Source organism: Endocarpon pusillum, assembly GCF_000464535.1.
Source record: "Endocarpon pusillum Z07020 unplaced genomic scaffold scaffold2751, whole genome shotgun sequence".
NCBI lineage: Eukaryota > Fungi > Ascomycota > Eurotiomycetes > Verrucariales > Verrucariaceae > Endocarpon > Endocarpon pusillum.
This window is the reverse complement of record NW_006916233.1, coordinates 294907-312589: the sequence shown is the minus strand read 5'-3', so window position 1 is coordinate 312589 and position 17683 is coordinate 294907. Positions and strand designations below refer to the sequence as shown.

The following is a 17683-nucleotide window of genomic DNA, read 5'->3' as shown; positions in this document are numbered from 1 at the left end:
TAGTTACTTGATGTCGTTGTCGTTCAAAATTATTGTTATTTGGGACACTTCAATGTGTGGGCTGCGAAAGTTCGAGCTAACCCGAAGTGGGTCTGGTTGCTCCAAGCGCCACTTCAAGATATCGAGAACCACCGCAGGAAGAAAAGTACGCTCCCTCTTACATCTTCGGTGAACAGTCAAATCGAAGGACGTTTACTGCGTCATACTTTCGTTACGCGCTGGGGGTCCCGCTCCTACGAGCGAAAAGTGGATGATACTGATGGTGAGTAATCTAAAAGCTTCACACTCCTGAGCAGTATTCATCATCCTTCGACACCAGTTTCCGTCACCATCAAGATGAGCTCTATTCCGCCTCCACCTCCACCAGGGTGGTCGGCCGCTCCTCCGCCGCCTGGCATGGCACCACCGCCTCCCGGCTATCGTCCTCCAGCCGATCCACAGGTTGCGAAGTTCGCTCAGAAGAAAAAGGAATGGCTGCGGACACAGAGAAACCGCTTTGCAGAAAAACGGAAGGGTGGTTTTGTGGAGACACAAAAGGCGGATATGCCACCTGAACATCTGCGCAAGATCGTGAAGGATATTGGCGATGTCAGTCAGAAGAAGTTCAGCACCGACAAGAGGAGCTATCTCGGCGCCCTGAAATTTATGCCACATGCGGTCCTCAAGCTGCTCGAAAACATGCCAATGCCTTGGGAGTCTGCTCGGGAGGTCAAAGTCCTGTATCATGTCAATGGTTGTCTTACGCTGGTCAACGAGATACCAAGGGTTATAGAACCAGTCTTCCATGCGCAGTGGGCCACCATGTGGGTATGCATGAGGCGGGAGAAGAGCGATCGAAGACATTTCAAGAGGATGAGATTTCCACCGTTCGATGATGAAGAACCGCCTCTGTCCTGGACAGAGAATATTGAGGATGTTGAGCCCTTGGAACCCATCCAAATGGAGCTGGATGAGAACGAAGATGGGCCAGTGTATGAGTGGTTTTACGACCATAGACCCTTGATCGACACTCCCCATGCGAATGGGCCCAGCTACAAGGAATGGAACCTCACATTACCACAGATGGCAACTTTGTATCGGTTGAGCCATCAACTGCTTAGCGACGTTGTGGACAAGAATTATTTCCATATGTTTGACAGAGAAAGCTTCTTCACAGCCAAAGCACTAAATGTTGCCATTCCAGGCGGGCCCAGGTTCGAGCCGCTGTACAAGGATGTGGATCCGAATGATGAGGACTTCGGAGAGTTCAATGCTATTGATCGCATCATCTTCAGAGCCCCTATCAGGACAGAGTATCGCGTTGCGTTTCCCTACCTCTACAATTCGCTGCCGAGAAGTGTCAAATTGTCGTGGTATTCCTATCCTCAGGTTGTTTACGTGCGCTCCGAAGACCCAAATTTACCTGCTTTCTATTTTGATCCTGTCATCAATCCTATTTCCTCACGGTCGGTCGCGCCAAAGAACATTACCGTCAGCCACGAAGATGAGATATTCGGGCCAGGTAATAACGAAGACGACGAATTCGAGTTGCCAGGAAATGTGGAACCATTTTTGGCGGATGAAGAACTCTATACCGCTGAGACGGCTTCAGCTATCTCCCTCTGGTGGGCGCCATTCCCCTTCGACCGTCGGTCGGGGAAGATGGTGCGAGCTCAAGACGTACCATTGGTAAAGCGATGGTATCTAGAGCATTGCCCCCAGGGCCAGCCCGTAAAGGTCAGGGTATCCTACCAGAAGCTGTTGAAATCGTACGTCCTTAATGAGTTGCACAAGAAGAAGCCAAAAGCTCAGAATAAACAATACCTCCTCAAAACCCTTAAGTCTACAAAGTTCTTCCAGCAAACAACCATAGACTGGGTCGAAGCGGGCCTGCAGGTGTGTCGACAGGGTTTCAACATGCTGAACCTCCTCATTCATCGCAAGAATTTGACATATTTGCACCTGGACTATAACTTCAATCTCAAGCCTGTCAAGACTTTGACGACAAAAGAGCGCAAGAAGTCCAGATTTGGAAACGCCTTTCATTTGATGCGGGAAATTCTTAGATTGACGAAATTGATCGTTGATGCCCAGGTCCAGTATCGGCTGGGCAATATCGATGCGTTCCAATTAGCCGACGGGATCCTATATGCCTTCAACCACGTTGGTCAGCTGACGGGCATGTACCGTTACAAGTATAAGCTCATGCATCAAATCCGATCCTGTAAAGATCTCAAACATTTGATCTACTATCGCTTCAATTCTGGACCGGTTGGTAAGGGGCCTGGTTGTGGATTTTGGGCACCAGCCTGGCGGGTGTGGCTCTTCTTCATGCGTGGCATTATTCCCCTGCTCGAACGATGGCTCGGCAATCTACTTTCTCGGCAATTCGAAGGTCGTCATAGTAAGGGTGTTGCGAAGACAGTCACGAAGCAGCGAGTTGAGTCGCATTTCGATCTCGAACTACGCGCTTCAGTCATGGCAGATTTGATGGACATGATGCCTGAAGGCATCAAGCAAAACAAAGTCAATACTGTCTTACAGCATCTTTCCGAAGCCTGGAGATGTTGGAAGAGTAATATTCCATGGAAAGTGCCTGGGCTCCCTGCCCCTATTGAGAATATCATTCTCCGCTACGTCAAAAGTAAAGCCGACTGGTGGATTTCGGTAGCACACTACAACCGCGAGCGAATACGAAGAGGCGCCACTGTTGACAAAACTGTGGCAAAGAAAAATCTTGGTCGATTGACTCGATTGTGGCTGAAATCTGAGCAAGAGAGACAGCACAACTACATGAAGGATGGCCCTTATGTATCATCTGAGGAAGCAGTCGCTATTTATACAACCACAGTGCACTGGCTCGAGTCCCGAAAATTCTCCCCAATTCCGTTTCCAAGCGTATCCTACAAGCATGACACCAAAATCCTGATTCTAGCGCTCGAAAGATTACGGGAAGCCTACTCCGTCAAAGGCCGTTTGAATCAAAACCAAAGAGAGGAGCTGGCTCTTATCGAGCAAGCGTATGATTCTCCAGGCACCACGCTTGCGAGAATCAAGCGCTTTCTCCTAACTCAACGAGCTTTCAAAGAAGTCGGTATCGACATGAACGATAACTACAGCACAATAAATCCTGTGTACGACATCGAACCAATCGAAAAGATTACAGATGCATATCTTGATCAATACCTCTGGTATCAGGCTGATCAGCGTCATCTGTTTCCGGCATGGATCAAGCCGTCCGATTCAGAAGTGCCACCCTTACTAACCTACAAATGGGCTCAGGGTATCAACAACCTCACCAAAGTCTGGGAAACCGAGGATGGCCAGTGCAACGTGATGATCGAAACACAGCTATCGAAAGTCTACGAGAAAATTGATCTGACATTGCTCAATCGTCTTCTGCGGTTGATCATGGATCACAACCTGGCTGATTACATTACATCAAAGAACAACGTTCAGCTGAACTATAAGGACATGAATCACACAAACAGCTACGGCATGATCCGTGGACTTCAGTTTTCTGGATTCGTATTTCAGTATTATGGATTGGTCACCGACTTATTGTTGCTCGGCCTGCAGCGTGCCAGTGAGATTGCAGGCCCTCCCCAAAGCCCAAACGACTTCTTGCAGTTCCGAGACCGTGAGACCGAGACGCGTCATCCGATCAGGTTGTACACTCGATATATCGACAAGATATGGGTATTCTTCAGGTTCACCGCAGACGAGTCACGCGATTTAATCCAGCGCTTTTTAACCGAACAACCAGATCCGAATTTTGAAAACGTCATCGGTTACAAGAACAAGAAATGCTGGCCACGAGATTCTCGCATGAGACTGATGCGACACGACGTCAATCTGGGCCGAGCAGTTTTCTGGGATCTCAAGAACCGCTTGCCTCGATCAGTTACCACCATCGAATGGGACGACACCTTTGCTAGCGTTTACAGCAGGAACAATCCAAACCTGCTGTTCTCAATGTGTGGGTTTGAGGTGCGGATTCTGCCTAAGATCAGAAATCAGGCCGAGGAATTCCCTGTCAAGGATAGTGTATGGGCTTTAGCGGATAATACGACCAAAGAGAGGACAGCACATGCCTTCTTGCAGGTCACTGAAGAAGATATTCAGAAGTTCAACAACAGAATACGACAGATTTTGATGTCTTCGGGATCGACAACATTCACCAAGATTGCCAACAAGTGGAACACGACTTTGATCGCTCTCTTTACTTACTACAGGGAGGCCGCTGTTTCTACGATCAATCTGCTTGACACCATTGTCAAATGCGAGACCAAAATCCAAACCCGTGTTAAAATAGGTTTGAATTCAAAAATGCCTTCGCGGTTCCCCCCTGCTGTATTTTATACACCAAAGGAATTGGGCGGCTTGGGCATGATATCAGGCTCGCACATTCTGATCCCTACTAGCGATAAGCGTTGGTCGAAGCAAACAGACACGGGCGTGACACATTACCGGGCTGGGATGTCACATGACGAAGAGACATTGATCCCGAACATCTTCAGATATATCATACCCTGGGAAGCTGAGTTCATCGATTCTCAGAGAGTCTGGACAGAGTACTCGCAAAAGCGGATGGAAGCGAATCAACAGAATCGTCGACTTACGCTGGAAGACCTAGAAGATAGCTGGGATCGTGGTCTCCCACGGATCAATACACTGTTTCAGAAAGATCGAAGCACCCTTAGCTTTGACAAGGGTTTCCGAGCCCGGACAGAATTCAAAACATACCAGTTGATGAAGAGCAATCCATTTTGGTGGACCAGTCAACGACACGATGGAAAGTTGTGGAATCTGAATGCCTACAGAACAGATGTCATCCAGGCGCTTGGCGGTGTGGAGACTATCTTGGAGCACACTCTGTTCAAGGCGACAGCCTTTCCATCTTGGGAAGGCTTGTTCTGGGAGAGAGCATGTCTCGCCAATGGGACTATGCTGTTGCGCTATGATGGCTCTAAGGTCGCCGTCGAAGATGTCGTGGAAGGAGATCTACTTCTCGGTCCCGATGGTGGTTCCCGTCGCGCATTCAACGTCGTGAAAGGTACGGATAGGCTGTATCGTATTAAGATTGGTTCTCGCAAAGAGGATCTGGTTGTTACGCCAAACCACATCTTGGTTCTACACCGGGTGGTAGCTGAGCGATATGATACCGTTGAGATGACCGCTGCCGAATTCGCTTCTCTTGAGCCAGAAGAGAGAGCCAAACACAGGCTCTTCAGATGTCCTGATTTTGAGCTACCCAAGCAGAATGTGCCAGTCAACCCCTATTTTCTGGGCCTGTGGCTGGGAGATGGCAGGCGTAATAGCAGTACCATCTACCGCAATCACGAAGCTGCAGTCCGGGAGTTTCTTGCCTGTTACGCGCGCAAAAAACCAGTCGAGCGTTTCAACCCACAAGCGCATAGCTTCATCATTAAGGACATCGTGCTCGAAGCTGAGCCCACGAAATGGGCTGGTTTCCGGGTCGACAAGGACCAACTGTACTTGCGACACGACTACCTTGTGCTCCACAACAGCGGCTTCGAAGAATCTATGAAATTCAAGAAACTGACAAATGCTCAGCGATCTGGTCTCAACCAGATTCCGAATCGTCGATTTACATTGTGGTGGTCGCCAACCATCAATCGAGCCAACGTCTATGTAGGATTTCAGGTTCAGCTCGACCTGACTGGCATCTTCTTGCATGGAAAGATCCCCACGTTAAAAATCTCACTCATTCAGATCTTCCGTGCGCATTTGTGGCAGAAGATTCACGAGTCTGTGGTCATGGATCTGTGCCAAGTTTTCGACCAGGAGCTTGAACAGCTGGGTATTGAGACAGTACAGAAGGAGACGATCCATCCCCGAAAGTCATACAAAATGAACAGCTCTTGCGCAGATATTCTCCTCTTTGCAAGTCACAAATGGAACGTTACACGACCTTCCCTTCTATTTGACACCAAGGACCAGATTGAAGCAACTACGACAAACAAGTTCTGGATTGACGTTCAGCTACGGTACGGCGATTACGATTCGCATGATATTGAAAGATATGTCAGAGCCAAATACCTTGACTACACCACCGACAGCATGAGTATATACCCTTCCGCTACAGGTTTGATGATAGGAATCGATCTGGCGTACAATCTATACTCAGCCTATGGACAATACTTCCCTGGTCTCAAAGCGCTCGTTCAGCAAGCGATGGCGAAGATCATGAAAGCAAATCCTGCGTTGTATGTGCTCCGAGAGCGCATTCGAAAGGGACTTCAGCTTTATGCTTCTGAAAGTACTCAGGAATTCCTCAACTCACAAAACTACTCCGAGCTGTTCAGCAATCAAACACAGCTTTTCATCGATGACACAAATGTGTATCGGGTCACCATCCACAAGACGTTCGAGGGTAATTTGACAACAAAACCAATTAATGGGGCGATCTTCATATTCAACCCGCGGACTGGTCAACTATTTTTGAAGATTATTCACACAAGTGTATGGGCTGGACAAAAGCGACTTGGACAGCTTGCTAAATGGAAGACTGCCGAAGAAGTTGCTGCCCTCATTCGCTCCTTACCAGTTGATGAGCAGCCAAAGCAACTGATAGTCACTCGGAAAGGTCTTCTTGACCCGTTGGAAGTGCATCTGCTCGACTTTCCAAACATCTCTATTCGAGCTTCAGAACTGCAATTACCATTTCAAGCAGCGATGAAGGTAGAAAAACTGGCAGACATGATTCTTCGTGCTACAGAACCCCAAATGGTGCTTTTCAACCTCTACGACGAATGGCTCAAGACGGTATCCTCATACACTGCCTTTTCGCGGCTAGTACTTATTTTGAGAGCATTGCACGTCAACACCGACAAGACGAAGCTCCTGTTGCGACCAGACAAGACAGTTATCACCCAAGCACATCACATATGGCCGTCGCTGTCGGATGAGGACTGGATCAAAGTTGAAGTGCAGCTCCGTGATCTGATCTTAAATGACTATGGCAAGAAGAACAACGTCAATACCCAATCTCTCACAAGCAGCGAGGTGCGAGACATCATTCTTGGGATGGAAATATCAGCACCATCGATGCAACGGCAACAAGCGGCAGAGATCGAGAAGCAACAGCAGGAACAACAGCAGTTGACGGCAGTGACCACCAAGACGCAGAACGTTCGGGGTGAAGAGATCGTTGTCACTACGACATCACAATATGAGCAACAGGCATTTGCGTCCAAGACGGAATGGAGAACTCGGGCCATTGCTACATCGAACCTGCGGACGAGAGCAAACAACATTTACATATCCTCGGACGATATGCATGAGTCGGAAGACCGCTACACCTACATCCTGCCCAAAAACGTTCTCAAGCGCTTCATTGCCATTGCTGATCTGAGGGTGCAAGTTGCTGGCTATCTATATGGATCTTCTCCACCCGACAACGATCGAGTAAAGGAGATCCGCACGATTGTGATGGTTCCACAGGTTGGCAATACTCGCGATGTGCAGCTTCCTCAGCAGTTGCCACAGCACGAGTACCTGAAAAGCATGGAGCCTTTGGGTATCATTCATACAGTGTCTGGCAACGAAGCACCGTACATGACAGCAGCAGATGTTACTATGCACTCGCGTCTGATGGCCGCCCACCCGGCTTGGGACAAGAAGACGATTACCTTGACCGTCTCCTTCACTCCAGGATCGGTCTCTCTATCGTCGTGGGCACTCACACCCGCCGGCTACACCTGGGGAGCACAAAACAAGGACACGTCATCCGACTCTCCTGCCGGCTTCAGCACTTCCTTTGGAGAGAAGTGTCAATTGCTGCTGAGCGACAAGATTCGGGGCTATTTTCTGGTGCCTGAAACGGAGCAATGGAATTACAGTTTCATGGGAGCGGCGTTTGCGAGCGTGGAGAAGAGGCCAGTGTATTGCAAGATTGACCAGCCACGGCCGTTCTACGATGCTATGCATCGGCCGGTGCATTTTAGCTCATTTGCCGAGCTGGAAGTCTCTTTTGATCGGGAAGATGTGTTCGCTTAGTCAAACGACGATTGCCGCTGAAGATGCGATCATGTACTTTGTAATAGTCTTGTTCCAACATTTTTTCTTCTATTTCTATTTTTGTTCGAACGCTTGCCTGACGCCTCAACATAGGAAGTTGGACCGCTTCGCCCCAAAGGGAGTAAGGGGGCAAGGGGCCATTATTCCCCACAATCCACTACTCGGTTCCGCCAACACGTGGCCGCTAACACTAGCTGATATTTCATGAATTATTGACAGGTCTGAGCCTCGGTGATGGGCACCAGATGGTCATTACTTATGAAATGTTGGATCACCCCAACAGAGAGGAAGGGGCACAAATGTTGTTGGGCTAATGCTAGTACCGGCTAGTTATGATACAATGTCACACAGCCTGATTGGCTTTGACCTCCCTTCTTGGCGTGCGCTGTACCCACTGTATTCGTGTGACCAACAAAGCTGATCAAATGGATATCGCTCCTTAAAAAGCTCAGGTAGAAAAAAGGATTGCAGCAATCTGTTTGTGCTTCTGTAGTCAAGTTTTTCGAGGTTTTTTAATTGGAGGAATAGAGAGATGTAGATCATCAGATAATCCGTGTAAGCTTACTAGCGTCAGCTTAACAGTATTTAATATGGTATTGACTTCCCCCCGCCCTCCGCCCTTAGTACGTATGGCTGGTGGAGCGCTTCTGGAGGTAAAGGACATAAATGATGTTTGGAAAGCTTCGACCTCCTGAGTTGTCGGTGAGAATTCATCAACTAAGCGTGGTTCGGAACCCATTACCGTTGTTCTTTTGGTGGAGTGGTTGATGTGTCGTTCCCGACTGGCATGCTAGAACCGGTGCGTCTTATTACATAACGCCTGGACTGCTTATGTCAAGCAGCGGAAGACCAACCGTTGCATGATTGTAGAACGTCTCACATCCTTCTAGGGTGCTATATGCCAGCGCCAGCCACAGCGGTCCGAACCAGCGCTATTCATGTTATTGTTGTGGTGTTGCAAATGCGTCTTATCTGGCATGTTGACGCCTATGCTCGAGCACCATTGACACAATTAGGAAAGTGCTTATCCGACAGCATAGAGCTACCGAGACAGCCGAAGGACCATTCCAGCAATTGTCCCTCTCATATTTGGAATGATCGGTCGTATCCAGACTCAGCAGGACCTCCGGTCTCTCTCAAGCAGTGCTGGGTAACCGCTTTAGCGTACTGCGCGCGGTTGGGTTGGGTCTGCCAATTCTGCTCAGTGCCTAACTGATTTAGTTCATTTCCTAAGCCCGGGGGCAGACACTGTAATAATATCTGTTATTAATGGGGGCCGAACATCCCCCATTCACGCTCTTGAACGCCTTCCACTTCTCTGCCAGAGTGGATTGACAAGAAGACCCTGCTGAACGCTCCCATGGTTAGTTTACCCGATGTCAGAATTCAGAGCCATGGATTGGAAGATCACTAAGATGCAGGTGATCTAGATGCAGAACCCGGAGTCAATCGTCACCCTATTCGCATTTTCAGTATTGTGTCGACCCTATACCATAGCCTCCAAGTGAGACTAAAGGATCGTATGCGCTCCTTCTGCAAACGTTGCCCGACTGCGTCTTGTGATTCTTATTGCTCCCCCCGTGTTGATGTGCTAGAATGTGACGGCCTCCAGCAAGCTTCGCCAAAGGATGCCTAGACCCTTGACGTGCAGGTCGAAGGGTGAAACGAGCGGTCTACTGCCCAGCATTCAACTATCTCTCGACTGCCAGGTGTAATCTACATTCTACCCAATCCACCTACAGCATCCTGTCTGAATGCTTGGCTTCACTTTGTGGGCCCCAGCACTTCCGTCACTCCGCGGTCGCCCTTCGAAGGAAATTGACAGCTAGCAATCCTTGGTTGCTTACTTAAATGGCCTCGAAATGGGGCCAGCGTCAAAAAACGAAGTAGGATTCTTCTTGTGGGTGGCCCGAACAGCAGGGGGTCCACGTGGATGTTTCAGACGAAGCCTCTAACGGCAGGGATAAGATCTCAAGAATCCATTCCAGATATAGGAGCCGTGAAAGCATGAAGGCATTGCATAACATTCGTGTTTGTACCGTCTTAGGCCATCGTACATACCGTGGCTAGGTTTACCAGGATACTAAACGGTCTCAAAGCCATGGGTGGAAGCTGTTCCCACCTGAGGGACAGAGATCACTTACTAGAGTCACTTTGAATCTCATAACTGTTCCTGACTTTCTGATAACACCATGCGCCCAGGGATGAGATCTCCTTAAGATCATCTGCTGTTCGCTGTCGCGCTGGCACTTTGGCCATTGTTTTGCTGAGTACTTATCTTTGTACCTTTTTCCTACTCGTTCTCCGATATCTCGTATCCAGTGCCGCATCTTCGCTAGAGACCCTGTACGGAGGTTCTTACTTTGGTTCTTATGATTATCCTACAACCACGTGTGCTTGATGAAAAGGTTCCAGAAGAATTTAGCTCATAAGACACATTATTTCAGCCACTTACATACCTCTTGGGCAACACTATCTGCGCTTCTCCTTGCACGTGCAAAATAGATGCAAGGTCGACACACTGGCGGATCCATACCAACAGTATAGTGCAGAAAATCCATTCCCAGGCCAATCTGCTGCAGAAGTCCCACAGCGCAAGCTCATATTCGTTCCGCATCGGTCCACGTCGCAGACGCCTCAACCACTTTCGCAAGCCGAGTACACGTTTCCTACGCCAAATACCCAACACAGCACCTTCCCGTCACAAATTCCCGTCCAGACGACAGGATTTTCTCACCAGATAGAGCCCAGTTTCCCACAATCTCAATATCTCCAGCACGAATCTTTCAGTCACGTCCAGCCGTCAAGATACGCAGCTGCACCAAGCCAAGCTCCACCATCACTTCCTCGAGGCACTAAAAGATCTCACCCAGCAGCCAACGATCCCGTTGCTGGTCGGCACACTAGGCTTCTCCTTCCTGGTACGCCGTCCACAATGGGATCAATGGCCCTTGGCGAACCATTACATTCGACATTCCCAAATTGGTCTTATAGAAGCCAATTTCTCTCTCAGCAAATGCCCCAACCACAGTATCAGTCGCGAGAATATCAGCCCCTTGCCGCACATCAACATCATCACCATCGCCTTCCCATTCAAACCCGACATGAAAGTCTGCCCCCTCTGCTTCATTCGAGCCCGCCTGGAATACTGCCTGGGACAAGCGTGGTGGGCCAGGAAGGCATGCCAGAACCGGCGTCACGGCCCAGAGGGCCCAAGTTGAAGTTTACTGCCCAGGAAGATCAGATGCTGGTAGAGCTGAAGGAGAATAAAAACCTTACCTGGAAGCAGATAGCAGATTTCTTTCCCGGCCGGACCAGTGGCACGTTACAGGTTCGGTATTGTACGAAGCTCAAAGCGAAAACTGTCATCTGGACAGAAGATACTGTGAGTTGCGCTTCGTCACACGTGTATGCACCACCTTGGCTGACGGTCATCTATAGGTACAGAGACTACGCAGGGCCATGGAGGAATACGAGAATGACAAATGGCGACTGATTGCAGCCAAGGTTGGCAGCGGTTTCTCACCCACGGCCTGTCAAGAAAAGGCCGAGGAGATGGAGATTCAAGAGGAGTACGAAGACACATCCAGTCCTGAATCACAGACTGCGGGTTCTGCCCCTATGCAACCTTACAGTGCAAGCATGTTCTCTTCACCAGCCATCTCTACTACTGCGGAATCTTACAGCACAATGAGCTCGAGAGCAGAATCACAACCAGCAATCTCTGCTCCCATGTACAGCTTCACCACTATGGGTTCATGAAGGAGACTGCGCCTGAAAGGGCCAAGTCTATATGTCGTTGATCGACAGATTGGTGGTCCTCATCGATCCACCGCGGAGCAAGCGGTCACGCAGGCCTCACGATGGCCACAGACCGTTGCATAATGCCTTCACGGCCACAGACACGATGTACGAATACGTCCAGAACGGGCGCGGGCGCCCTCTGGGTCTTGGCGAAACCTTGTCGATCACATCTGCATCATCCTATAAAGCCGGAAGGAGCAGGCACTGGGAGCGTTTGCCAGCCTGTGATCCATGAGCATGCATACAGGGGGGGGGAAGTCTTAATGCTATCAGAGGCGTTCTTGTCGCTAGAATGTAACACTAGATAAACTGTAAAATCAGCATCAGCATATTGCATGTATAACATCAAAATCTTCATACATACTAGCAGACTCGATACAATATCGAGTTGCGAATTGCGACATACAGTATGCACGAACGATTGTTCGCTTCACGTGCTTGGCAGTGGTCAAAATACTCGTACTAGTACTGTATGCCTCATGCGGCCTGAAACCGAAGCGCTGCAGCGGCGCAGCGGCGCAGCGGCATGCGGCCTTAAAGTTCTTCCTAGATTTACTAGCTTTACGGAGTACTACTAGTAGTTAGATTCATCATGGAACTTTTCACACCAGACCAATTCCTTTGCTCCTACCACGACGCCTCGAAAGGGACCCGGTAAACCCGGTAAGACACGGTAAGACGCGCAAGCCAGTTAGTTAGCAGCCTGATACGATGGCTACTCAATTCAGGCCCTAGCCAGAAACAAAGCCCCAGATCCATCCCCATGCCCGTCAAACATGCGCTGCCGCACGTGGCGTTCCTCTATGGGGAGAGGAAGACACATAACACAAGTCCAAAGCCTCATGTTTTCCATCGATATGTACGGGCATGAAACCCGTCTCTGAACGAAAAAGTTCGATGACGTTGGCCCCGTAGACTGGGGGAATGCGGCTATGCGAAAAGTCCGATGACCCACTCTCTGCTCCTGCTCCTGCTCCTGCTCCTGCTCCGTGGCGACGAGCCAAGTGCAGTCGCACCGGACAAATCCAGAGTGACGCCTCTCGTGCAAACCATGGGCAGGCGAATTCGTGTAGCTGGAATGGTGATTGCAGGATGCGGGATGCCAGCTGTTTGTTGTCGAGCAGCAGGGGAGGGTAGAATCTTGATGGCAGCTAAAGAGCAAGGGCCGATTTTGGTGGGGCTTCTAGAAAGCGATGGAGGAGGATCTGGATGGATGAGTTTACGATGTTACATGGCATGGCATGTTTGGCGCCGGTGGATGATGGGATGACCTAGTTGGCCATAGGCAGTCGGTACGAAAGCATCTCCAGTCTCATGGAAGACGGCATCAGCAGAAACTTGGAGCTGTACCGTGATCATTGAAGGAGAAAGGCGACTAAAACAGAGGCTTACTACGTAGGAGTGAATCAGAATTGATGGGCTACTGGAGTAATAGTAATAGTCGACTGTACTTATCAATGAGGCTGAAAGGCGAAGATGCCAAGCCTCATCTCCTCTCCAAGCTCCCACCTCAAGCTCGACCACATTCCAGTATCTCCCTCAACGAGACTGCAACAGCTCGAGAAGATCCATCTACACCTACGACGACATGCTCGCTTCACGCGGCGTCTCCTCGATTGCGAGGCGGCTGCCTCTGAAAGCAAAATCACTCGCTAACCGAAGCTTCTCCGTCGCTGCAACTCGTGGTATGCTCCTCCCAAGTGATCCCACTCCCACCAACCATTACACCCGACAACGAATCTCGAAGGATTTTGCCATCGGAGCCGCTAACGCTTTCTCTAATCATGCAGCCGGGAGATACGACCTCCAGCCCGGGGAGAAGAAGGGAAAAATAATACCATTCGAACTGCCCCCCCCCCCCCTAAACCAAAGTCTCGCGAAATAATCTCCTCTTTCAATACCCTCGCAAACGGGCCTAAAAAGCGATATTATTTGCAATACCACTCATGCTAAAACTGGGTATCTTTTTTACCATGACCAGAAATCAAATCGATGGAAGACCTCCTCCCCCCCGGCGCCGAACCGGGAACCGTGCCGACCGACCTCGAACAAGCGACCGGATTGGAACGGCTGGAAATCCTGGGCAAGATGCAGGGGATTGATATCTTCGACATGAAGCCCCTCCCTTCGGATCGAGTTGGTATGTGTTGCAACCCCCAAAAATACTGGGAACCAAACCCCTTCCTATTTCCGAAAACAACGTAAAAATCGTTGGTCACGATTCTGGTATTTTTTTCTAAGGCGCGCAAAAAAATTCCTACAGGAACGATGCAAGATCCCATCATGGTCAAATCCGCCGGAGATGAGCTACAGTGTGGATGTACCGGCTGTCCGGCTGACTCACACGCGGTGAGATGGGTCGTGGTATGTCTTCAAAACACCGCCCCTCCCCCCAATCAGGATTTTTTCCTATCGGAAGAAAAAACTCGCTGAAACTTGGGGGGGATTTTCCCCTAAATTCGGCAGGTCTCCCGAGCGCGCCCCTTCGAGCGTTGCGACGAATGCGGCAGCGTCTACAAGATGGAATATATCGGACCGCCGGACGATCCGGATCACCCGCATCATGGTTACGAGGACCCCAAGACGATGGCTGACTATGTCAAGCCGGAGTATTGGTATCGATGAATCGAAGCTAAGGGAGAGAAAGGGGGGGTTGAGAGCGAGGGAGGGGCTACTTTATTTGCCGGAGGAAGGAAAGGAAAAGACCATCGGATAGATGCACGGAGAGAGCTGTGAATGCGCGAGTATTGGACCTAGACACAGGAGAACGGATGGATGAACTGCATGTGCAGGTGTATTAAATATGCATTATCGTTTCCGTCAATTCTACCAAAACGAGTCCCCCCCACCAACCATCAAAAAGGGATTTCCCCCCAAGTTTCTTTTCCCAATCGCTTTCGGCATCTCTTGACTTCATGATGGAAGGATGAGGGGACAGTACGCTCGTCTGAAGCGGAACGCTGTGCGAGTATCGGAATCTATGCACGCAATGGGTCAGCAACGGATAAATTGGGTGGCACAGTGCAGGTGTTGAGGAGCATTGGTCACACTTTACCAAGTGTAGTTCCGGGCGCAAAGGGCTGCAGGTCCACGTACCGGGGGCACAGAGGCTGAGTGGAGATATTGCTGAGCACTAGCTGCGTAGATGAGAAGTCGACTTGAAAACCAAAAACAAATTGTCCGAGTCAGTGTCTTAGAAGATTAGATCAGATTAGATCAGATCGACTGCTGAGGTAAATCATGACGCAGCCCCCGGAAGAAAGAGTTTTTCGGGTGAGGGGAAGCTGCCCAGTGCCTGAGGCCCTGAGGCCAGGTGTTCTCTGTGTCTGAAATTCACTGAAAAAAGGGGGCGTTTCCTGTGGAAAAGAAGAAGAAGAAAAGGAAACAGAAACAGAAACGTACATGACGATAGATGACTATATCGGGACCGGGGGACTTCTGTCTATCTGTCTGTCTATCTGTCTGTCTATCTGTCTGTCTGTCTGTCTGTCTGTCTGTCTGTCTGTCTGTCTATCTGTCTGTCTATCTGTCTGTCTATCTGTCTGTCTCTCCGAAATCAGAATCAGAACCAGAACAGAGGCAGGTAAGAGGCACAAAAGGGGGTCTTTGAGATTAAGCAAGAAAAGGTGCAGTGCATGCGCGCGGGGTTTTGTCTACATCCCGTCCTATCCTGTCCTGTCTTGTTGGAATCCCGGATCAAGGGCTAACTAACTTAATATAACATAATATAACATAACATAACATGGTTAGCTTGACTAGTGACTGGGCACACACAGAGAGAACGGAATAAATCAATAGTCGTAGGTAGAGTGAAAATCGGCATCTATTTGACATGGTTTCTTTTGCTATTTCCTGGTCGTGGGGGGACGAATGATGGTTTCATTGGTTTTTTCTAATTGTGTTGTATGTATGTTCATATATGTGCGTAAAGATGCATGGACAAGGTCTCGATGTTATAGTCTGATCCATTCAACATCTTTGTAATGAGATGCGGAAATGGGAGGATGCAGCCAGTGCATTGTCCACAGCAGTTGAACCGACCTTGTTGATATGGCGAGGGGACAAAACTGCATGGAGCTTGTTTCATATGCACCGTATGACCAGCTTGATTTGTTTCTGAGTTGCAAATTGAGCGCGTAGATGCGGAGGTTGTCATCAGGAGGCAGAAACCATCTCCTTTGCGTATTTCTCGTCCAATCATCGTCCATACTTCCTAATTTCCCACCATCTCAGTGGCGGGTACACCAGAGCCGCCCAGGAGAAGCCAACATAATTCCCCATATCCGCGCCATGACTTCCCACCAGTCGTGCAATAGGACCAATATACCAAACCTGTGCCATACAGAGGATAGCTCCTACCCAGCCGACAAGGAACGCTGTGATGGCGGCAATCCCTAATGGCAGCTTCTCCCTTGTGTCCCACACGGCCCAATTATAGCCTTGGCTGCCATGGCGGAAGAGATATTCCTCAACCAGAATGGCGACCCAGATAGCGACCCAGTAGCCCATAAGAGCCAAGAAATTGGTGAAGATCACGGCCAAGGAGTTGCGACCGGCCAGAGCGCAGACGGCGTAGATGATGACCCCTAATGTGTTCCAAAAGACTCGTGGGATGCGCTCAAACTGTCGTCCGAGGGTTTGAAAGTCAATCCCGCTGGAATAAGTGGGTGGAATGGTGTTGGCAATACCGCCTAACGCGACGATGACGGCGCAGAACCCGCCGAATCTGCCTAGAGATTCGAAGCCGGCCACCAACAAAGCGCCAGAGCCGGATCCGCCCTGGGAGCCGTTCCAGGCATCGCTGTAGGGTTGGTAGGTGGCAATGCCAGAGGCGAGGGCGATGCCAGGGACAAGGGCGAAGGTAAAAGACAGCGAGAGACCTGCTAAGGTGGCTAAGAAGATGAGTGGGCGCGATGCCCCAGTGCTCCAATAGACGAAATAGTCGCCTGCCAAGCCGGCGTAGGTGATCGCGGCGCTGAGACACAGGGAGAGAAAAGAGAGGCGGTTGCCTCTTATGGTAGCTACGTCGCCAGCGGATGGAGTAGTGAGGTCAAAGTGCTTTGCTGCTACGCCGAAGAGTATGCTGTTGACAATGAGTTGGGGAAGAAAGGCGAAGCGTTCGTAGTAATGGATGATGGATATGCCAAAGATGGTAATCACCCAGCAGATCACGGCGACCACGATGATTCCAACAACGACCGACATGCTCCCGTTCGGAGAGACTGCTGAGAAGATCTGGCCTCCAATGATACAGACCAGGATGGAATAGCCGAGCATGAGCATGATGTTCAAGACCACGATGAGCTTGCTTGGCCACCAACCCATTGCATAACGGCCGAACACCTGTACGGCTCCAGCATTAGCACAGCACGGGGCAGGACTCGTGGCCGGAGTATCAGCCTACCATTGAACGGAGGCCGGACAAAGGACCCCAAGTGGCGATCCAGGCCACTGGTACGCTACCGATGACAGCTCCGAAAACTGCGCAGAGGGCAGCATCCCGGAAGCTCAATTCGAAAATGGCAGGACCAAGCATGCCCAGCGTGATGTTGTTTGGGGCAAGGTTGACGGATAACCACAGCCCAAAGACTTGCAGATACGCTAGCCAACAGATCTGGACTTTTTCCTGCTCTTCTACACGTTGTATGCCTCTGACCTCGAAGTTGTACTTCACAAGCGTCTCCTCGAACGCCCGGGCCCTGGATTTGGGTCTTGGCCTTGTTCCGTTGTCATGCTGTTGGTGCTTCACCCCCTCTGCGGACAGTGATACAGCCGCTTTCGCCTTTCTAACTTCGGAAGGCGATTGCACCGGGTCCATGATATCCTAAACTAAGTCAGCACATACTCCTTGTGTGCC

General features: G+C 49.9%; 4 protein-coding genes across 4 annotated transcripts in view; 3 read left to right on the top strand and 1 right to left on the bottom strand.

Annotated features, from left to right (window-relative positions):
- Positions 1–336: 336 nt before the first annotated feature.
- Positions 337–8001, top strand: EPUS_02975 (Pre-mRNA-processing-splicing factor 8; the record flags this gene model as incomplete). The annotated part of the gene is made up of 1 exon (XM_007804062.1): positions 337–8001. One exon carries the CDS (start codon positions 337–339, stop codon positions 7999–8001), a length of 7665 nt encoding a protein of 2554 aa, XP_007802253.1.
- Positions 8002–10957: 2956 nt separating this feature from the next.
- EPUS_02974 (uncharacterized protein) lies at positions 10958–11784 on the top strand (the record flags this gene model as incomplete). The annotated part of the gene is made up of 2 exons (XM_007804061.1): positions 10958–11407; positions 11464–11784. The coding sequence occupies 2 exons, from the start codon at positions 10958–10960 to the stop codon at positions 11782–11784; spliced, it is 771 nt and encodes a 256-aa protein (XP_007802252.1).
- A 2034-nt stretch (positions 11785–13818) lies between these two features.
- EPUS_02973 (Cytochrome c oxidase subunit 4) lies at positions 13819–14451 on the top strand (the record flags this gene model as incomplete). Its single annotated transcript, XM_007804060.1, has 3 exons — positions 13819–13966; positions 14090–14190; positions 14293–14451. 3 exons carry the CDS (start codon positions 13819–13821, stop codon positions 14449–14451), a joined length of 408 nt encoding a protein of 135 aa, XP_007802251.1.
- A 1572-nt stretch (positions 14452–16023) lies between these two features.
- EPUS_02972 (uncharacterized protein) overlaps positions 16024–17683 on the bottom strand; it is a gene marked incomplete at both ends in the record, with an annotated part of 4109 nt that continues 2449 nt past the window's right edge. The window contains 2 exons of the mRNA XM_007804059.1: positions 16024–17169; positions 17231–17650. Coding sequence (XP_007802250.1) covers positions 16024–17169; positions 17231–17650 — 1566 coding nt within the window. The remainder of the gene's footprint in view (positions 17170–17230; positions 17651–17683) is intronic.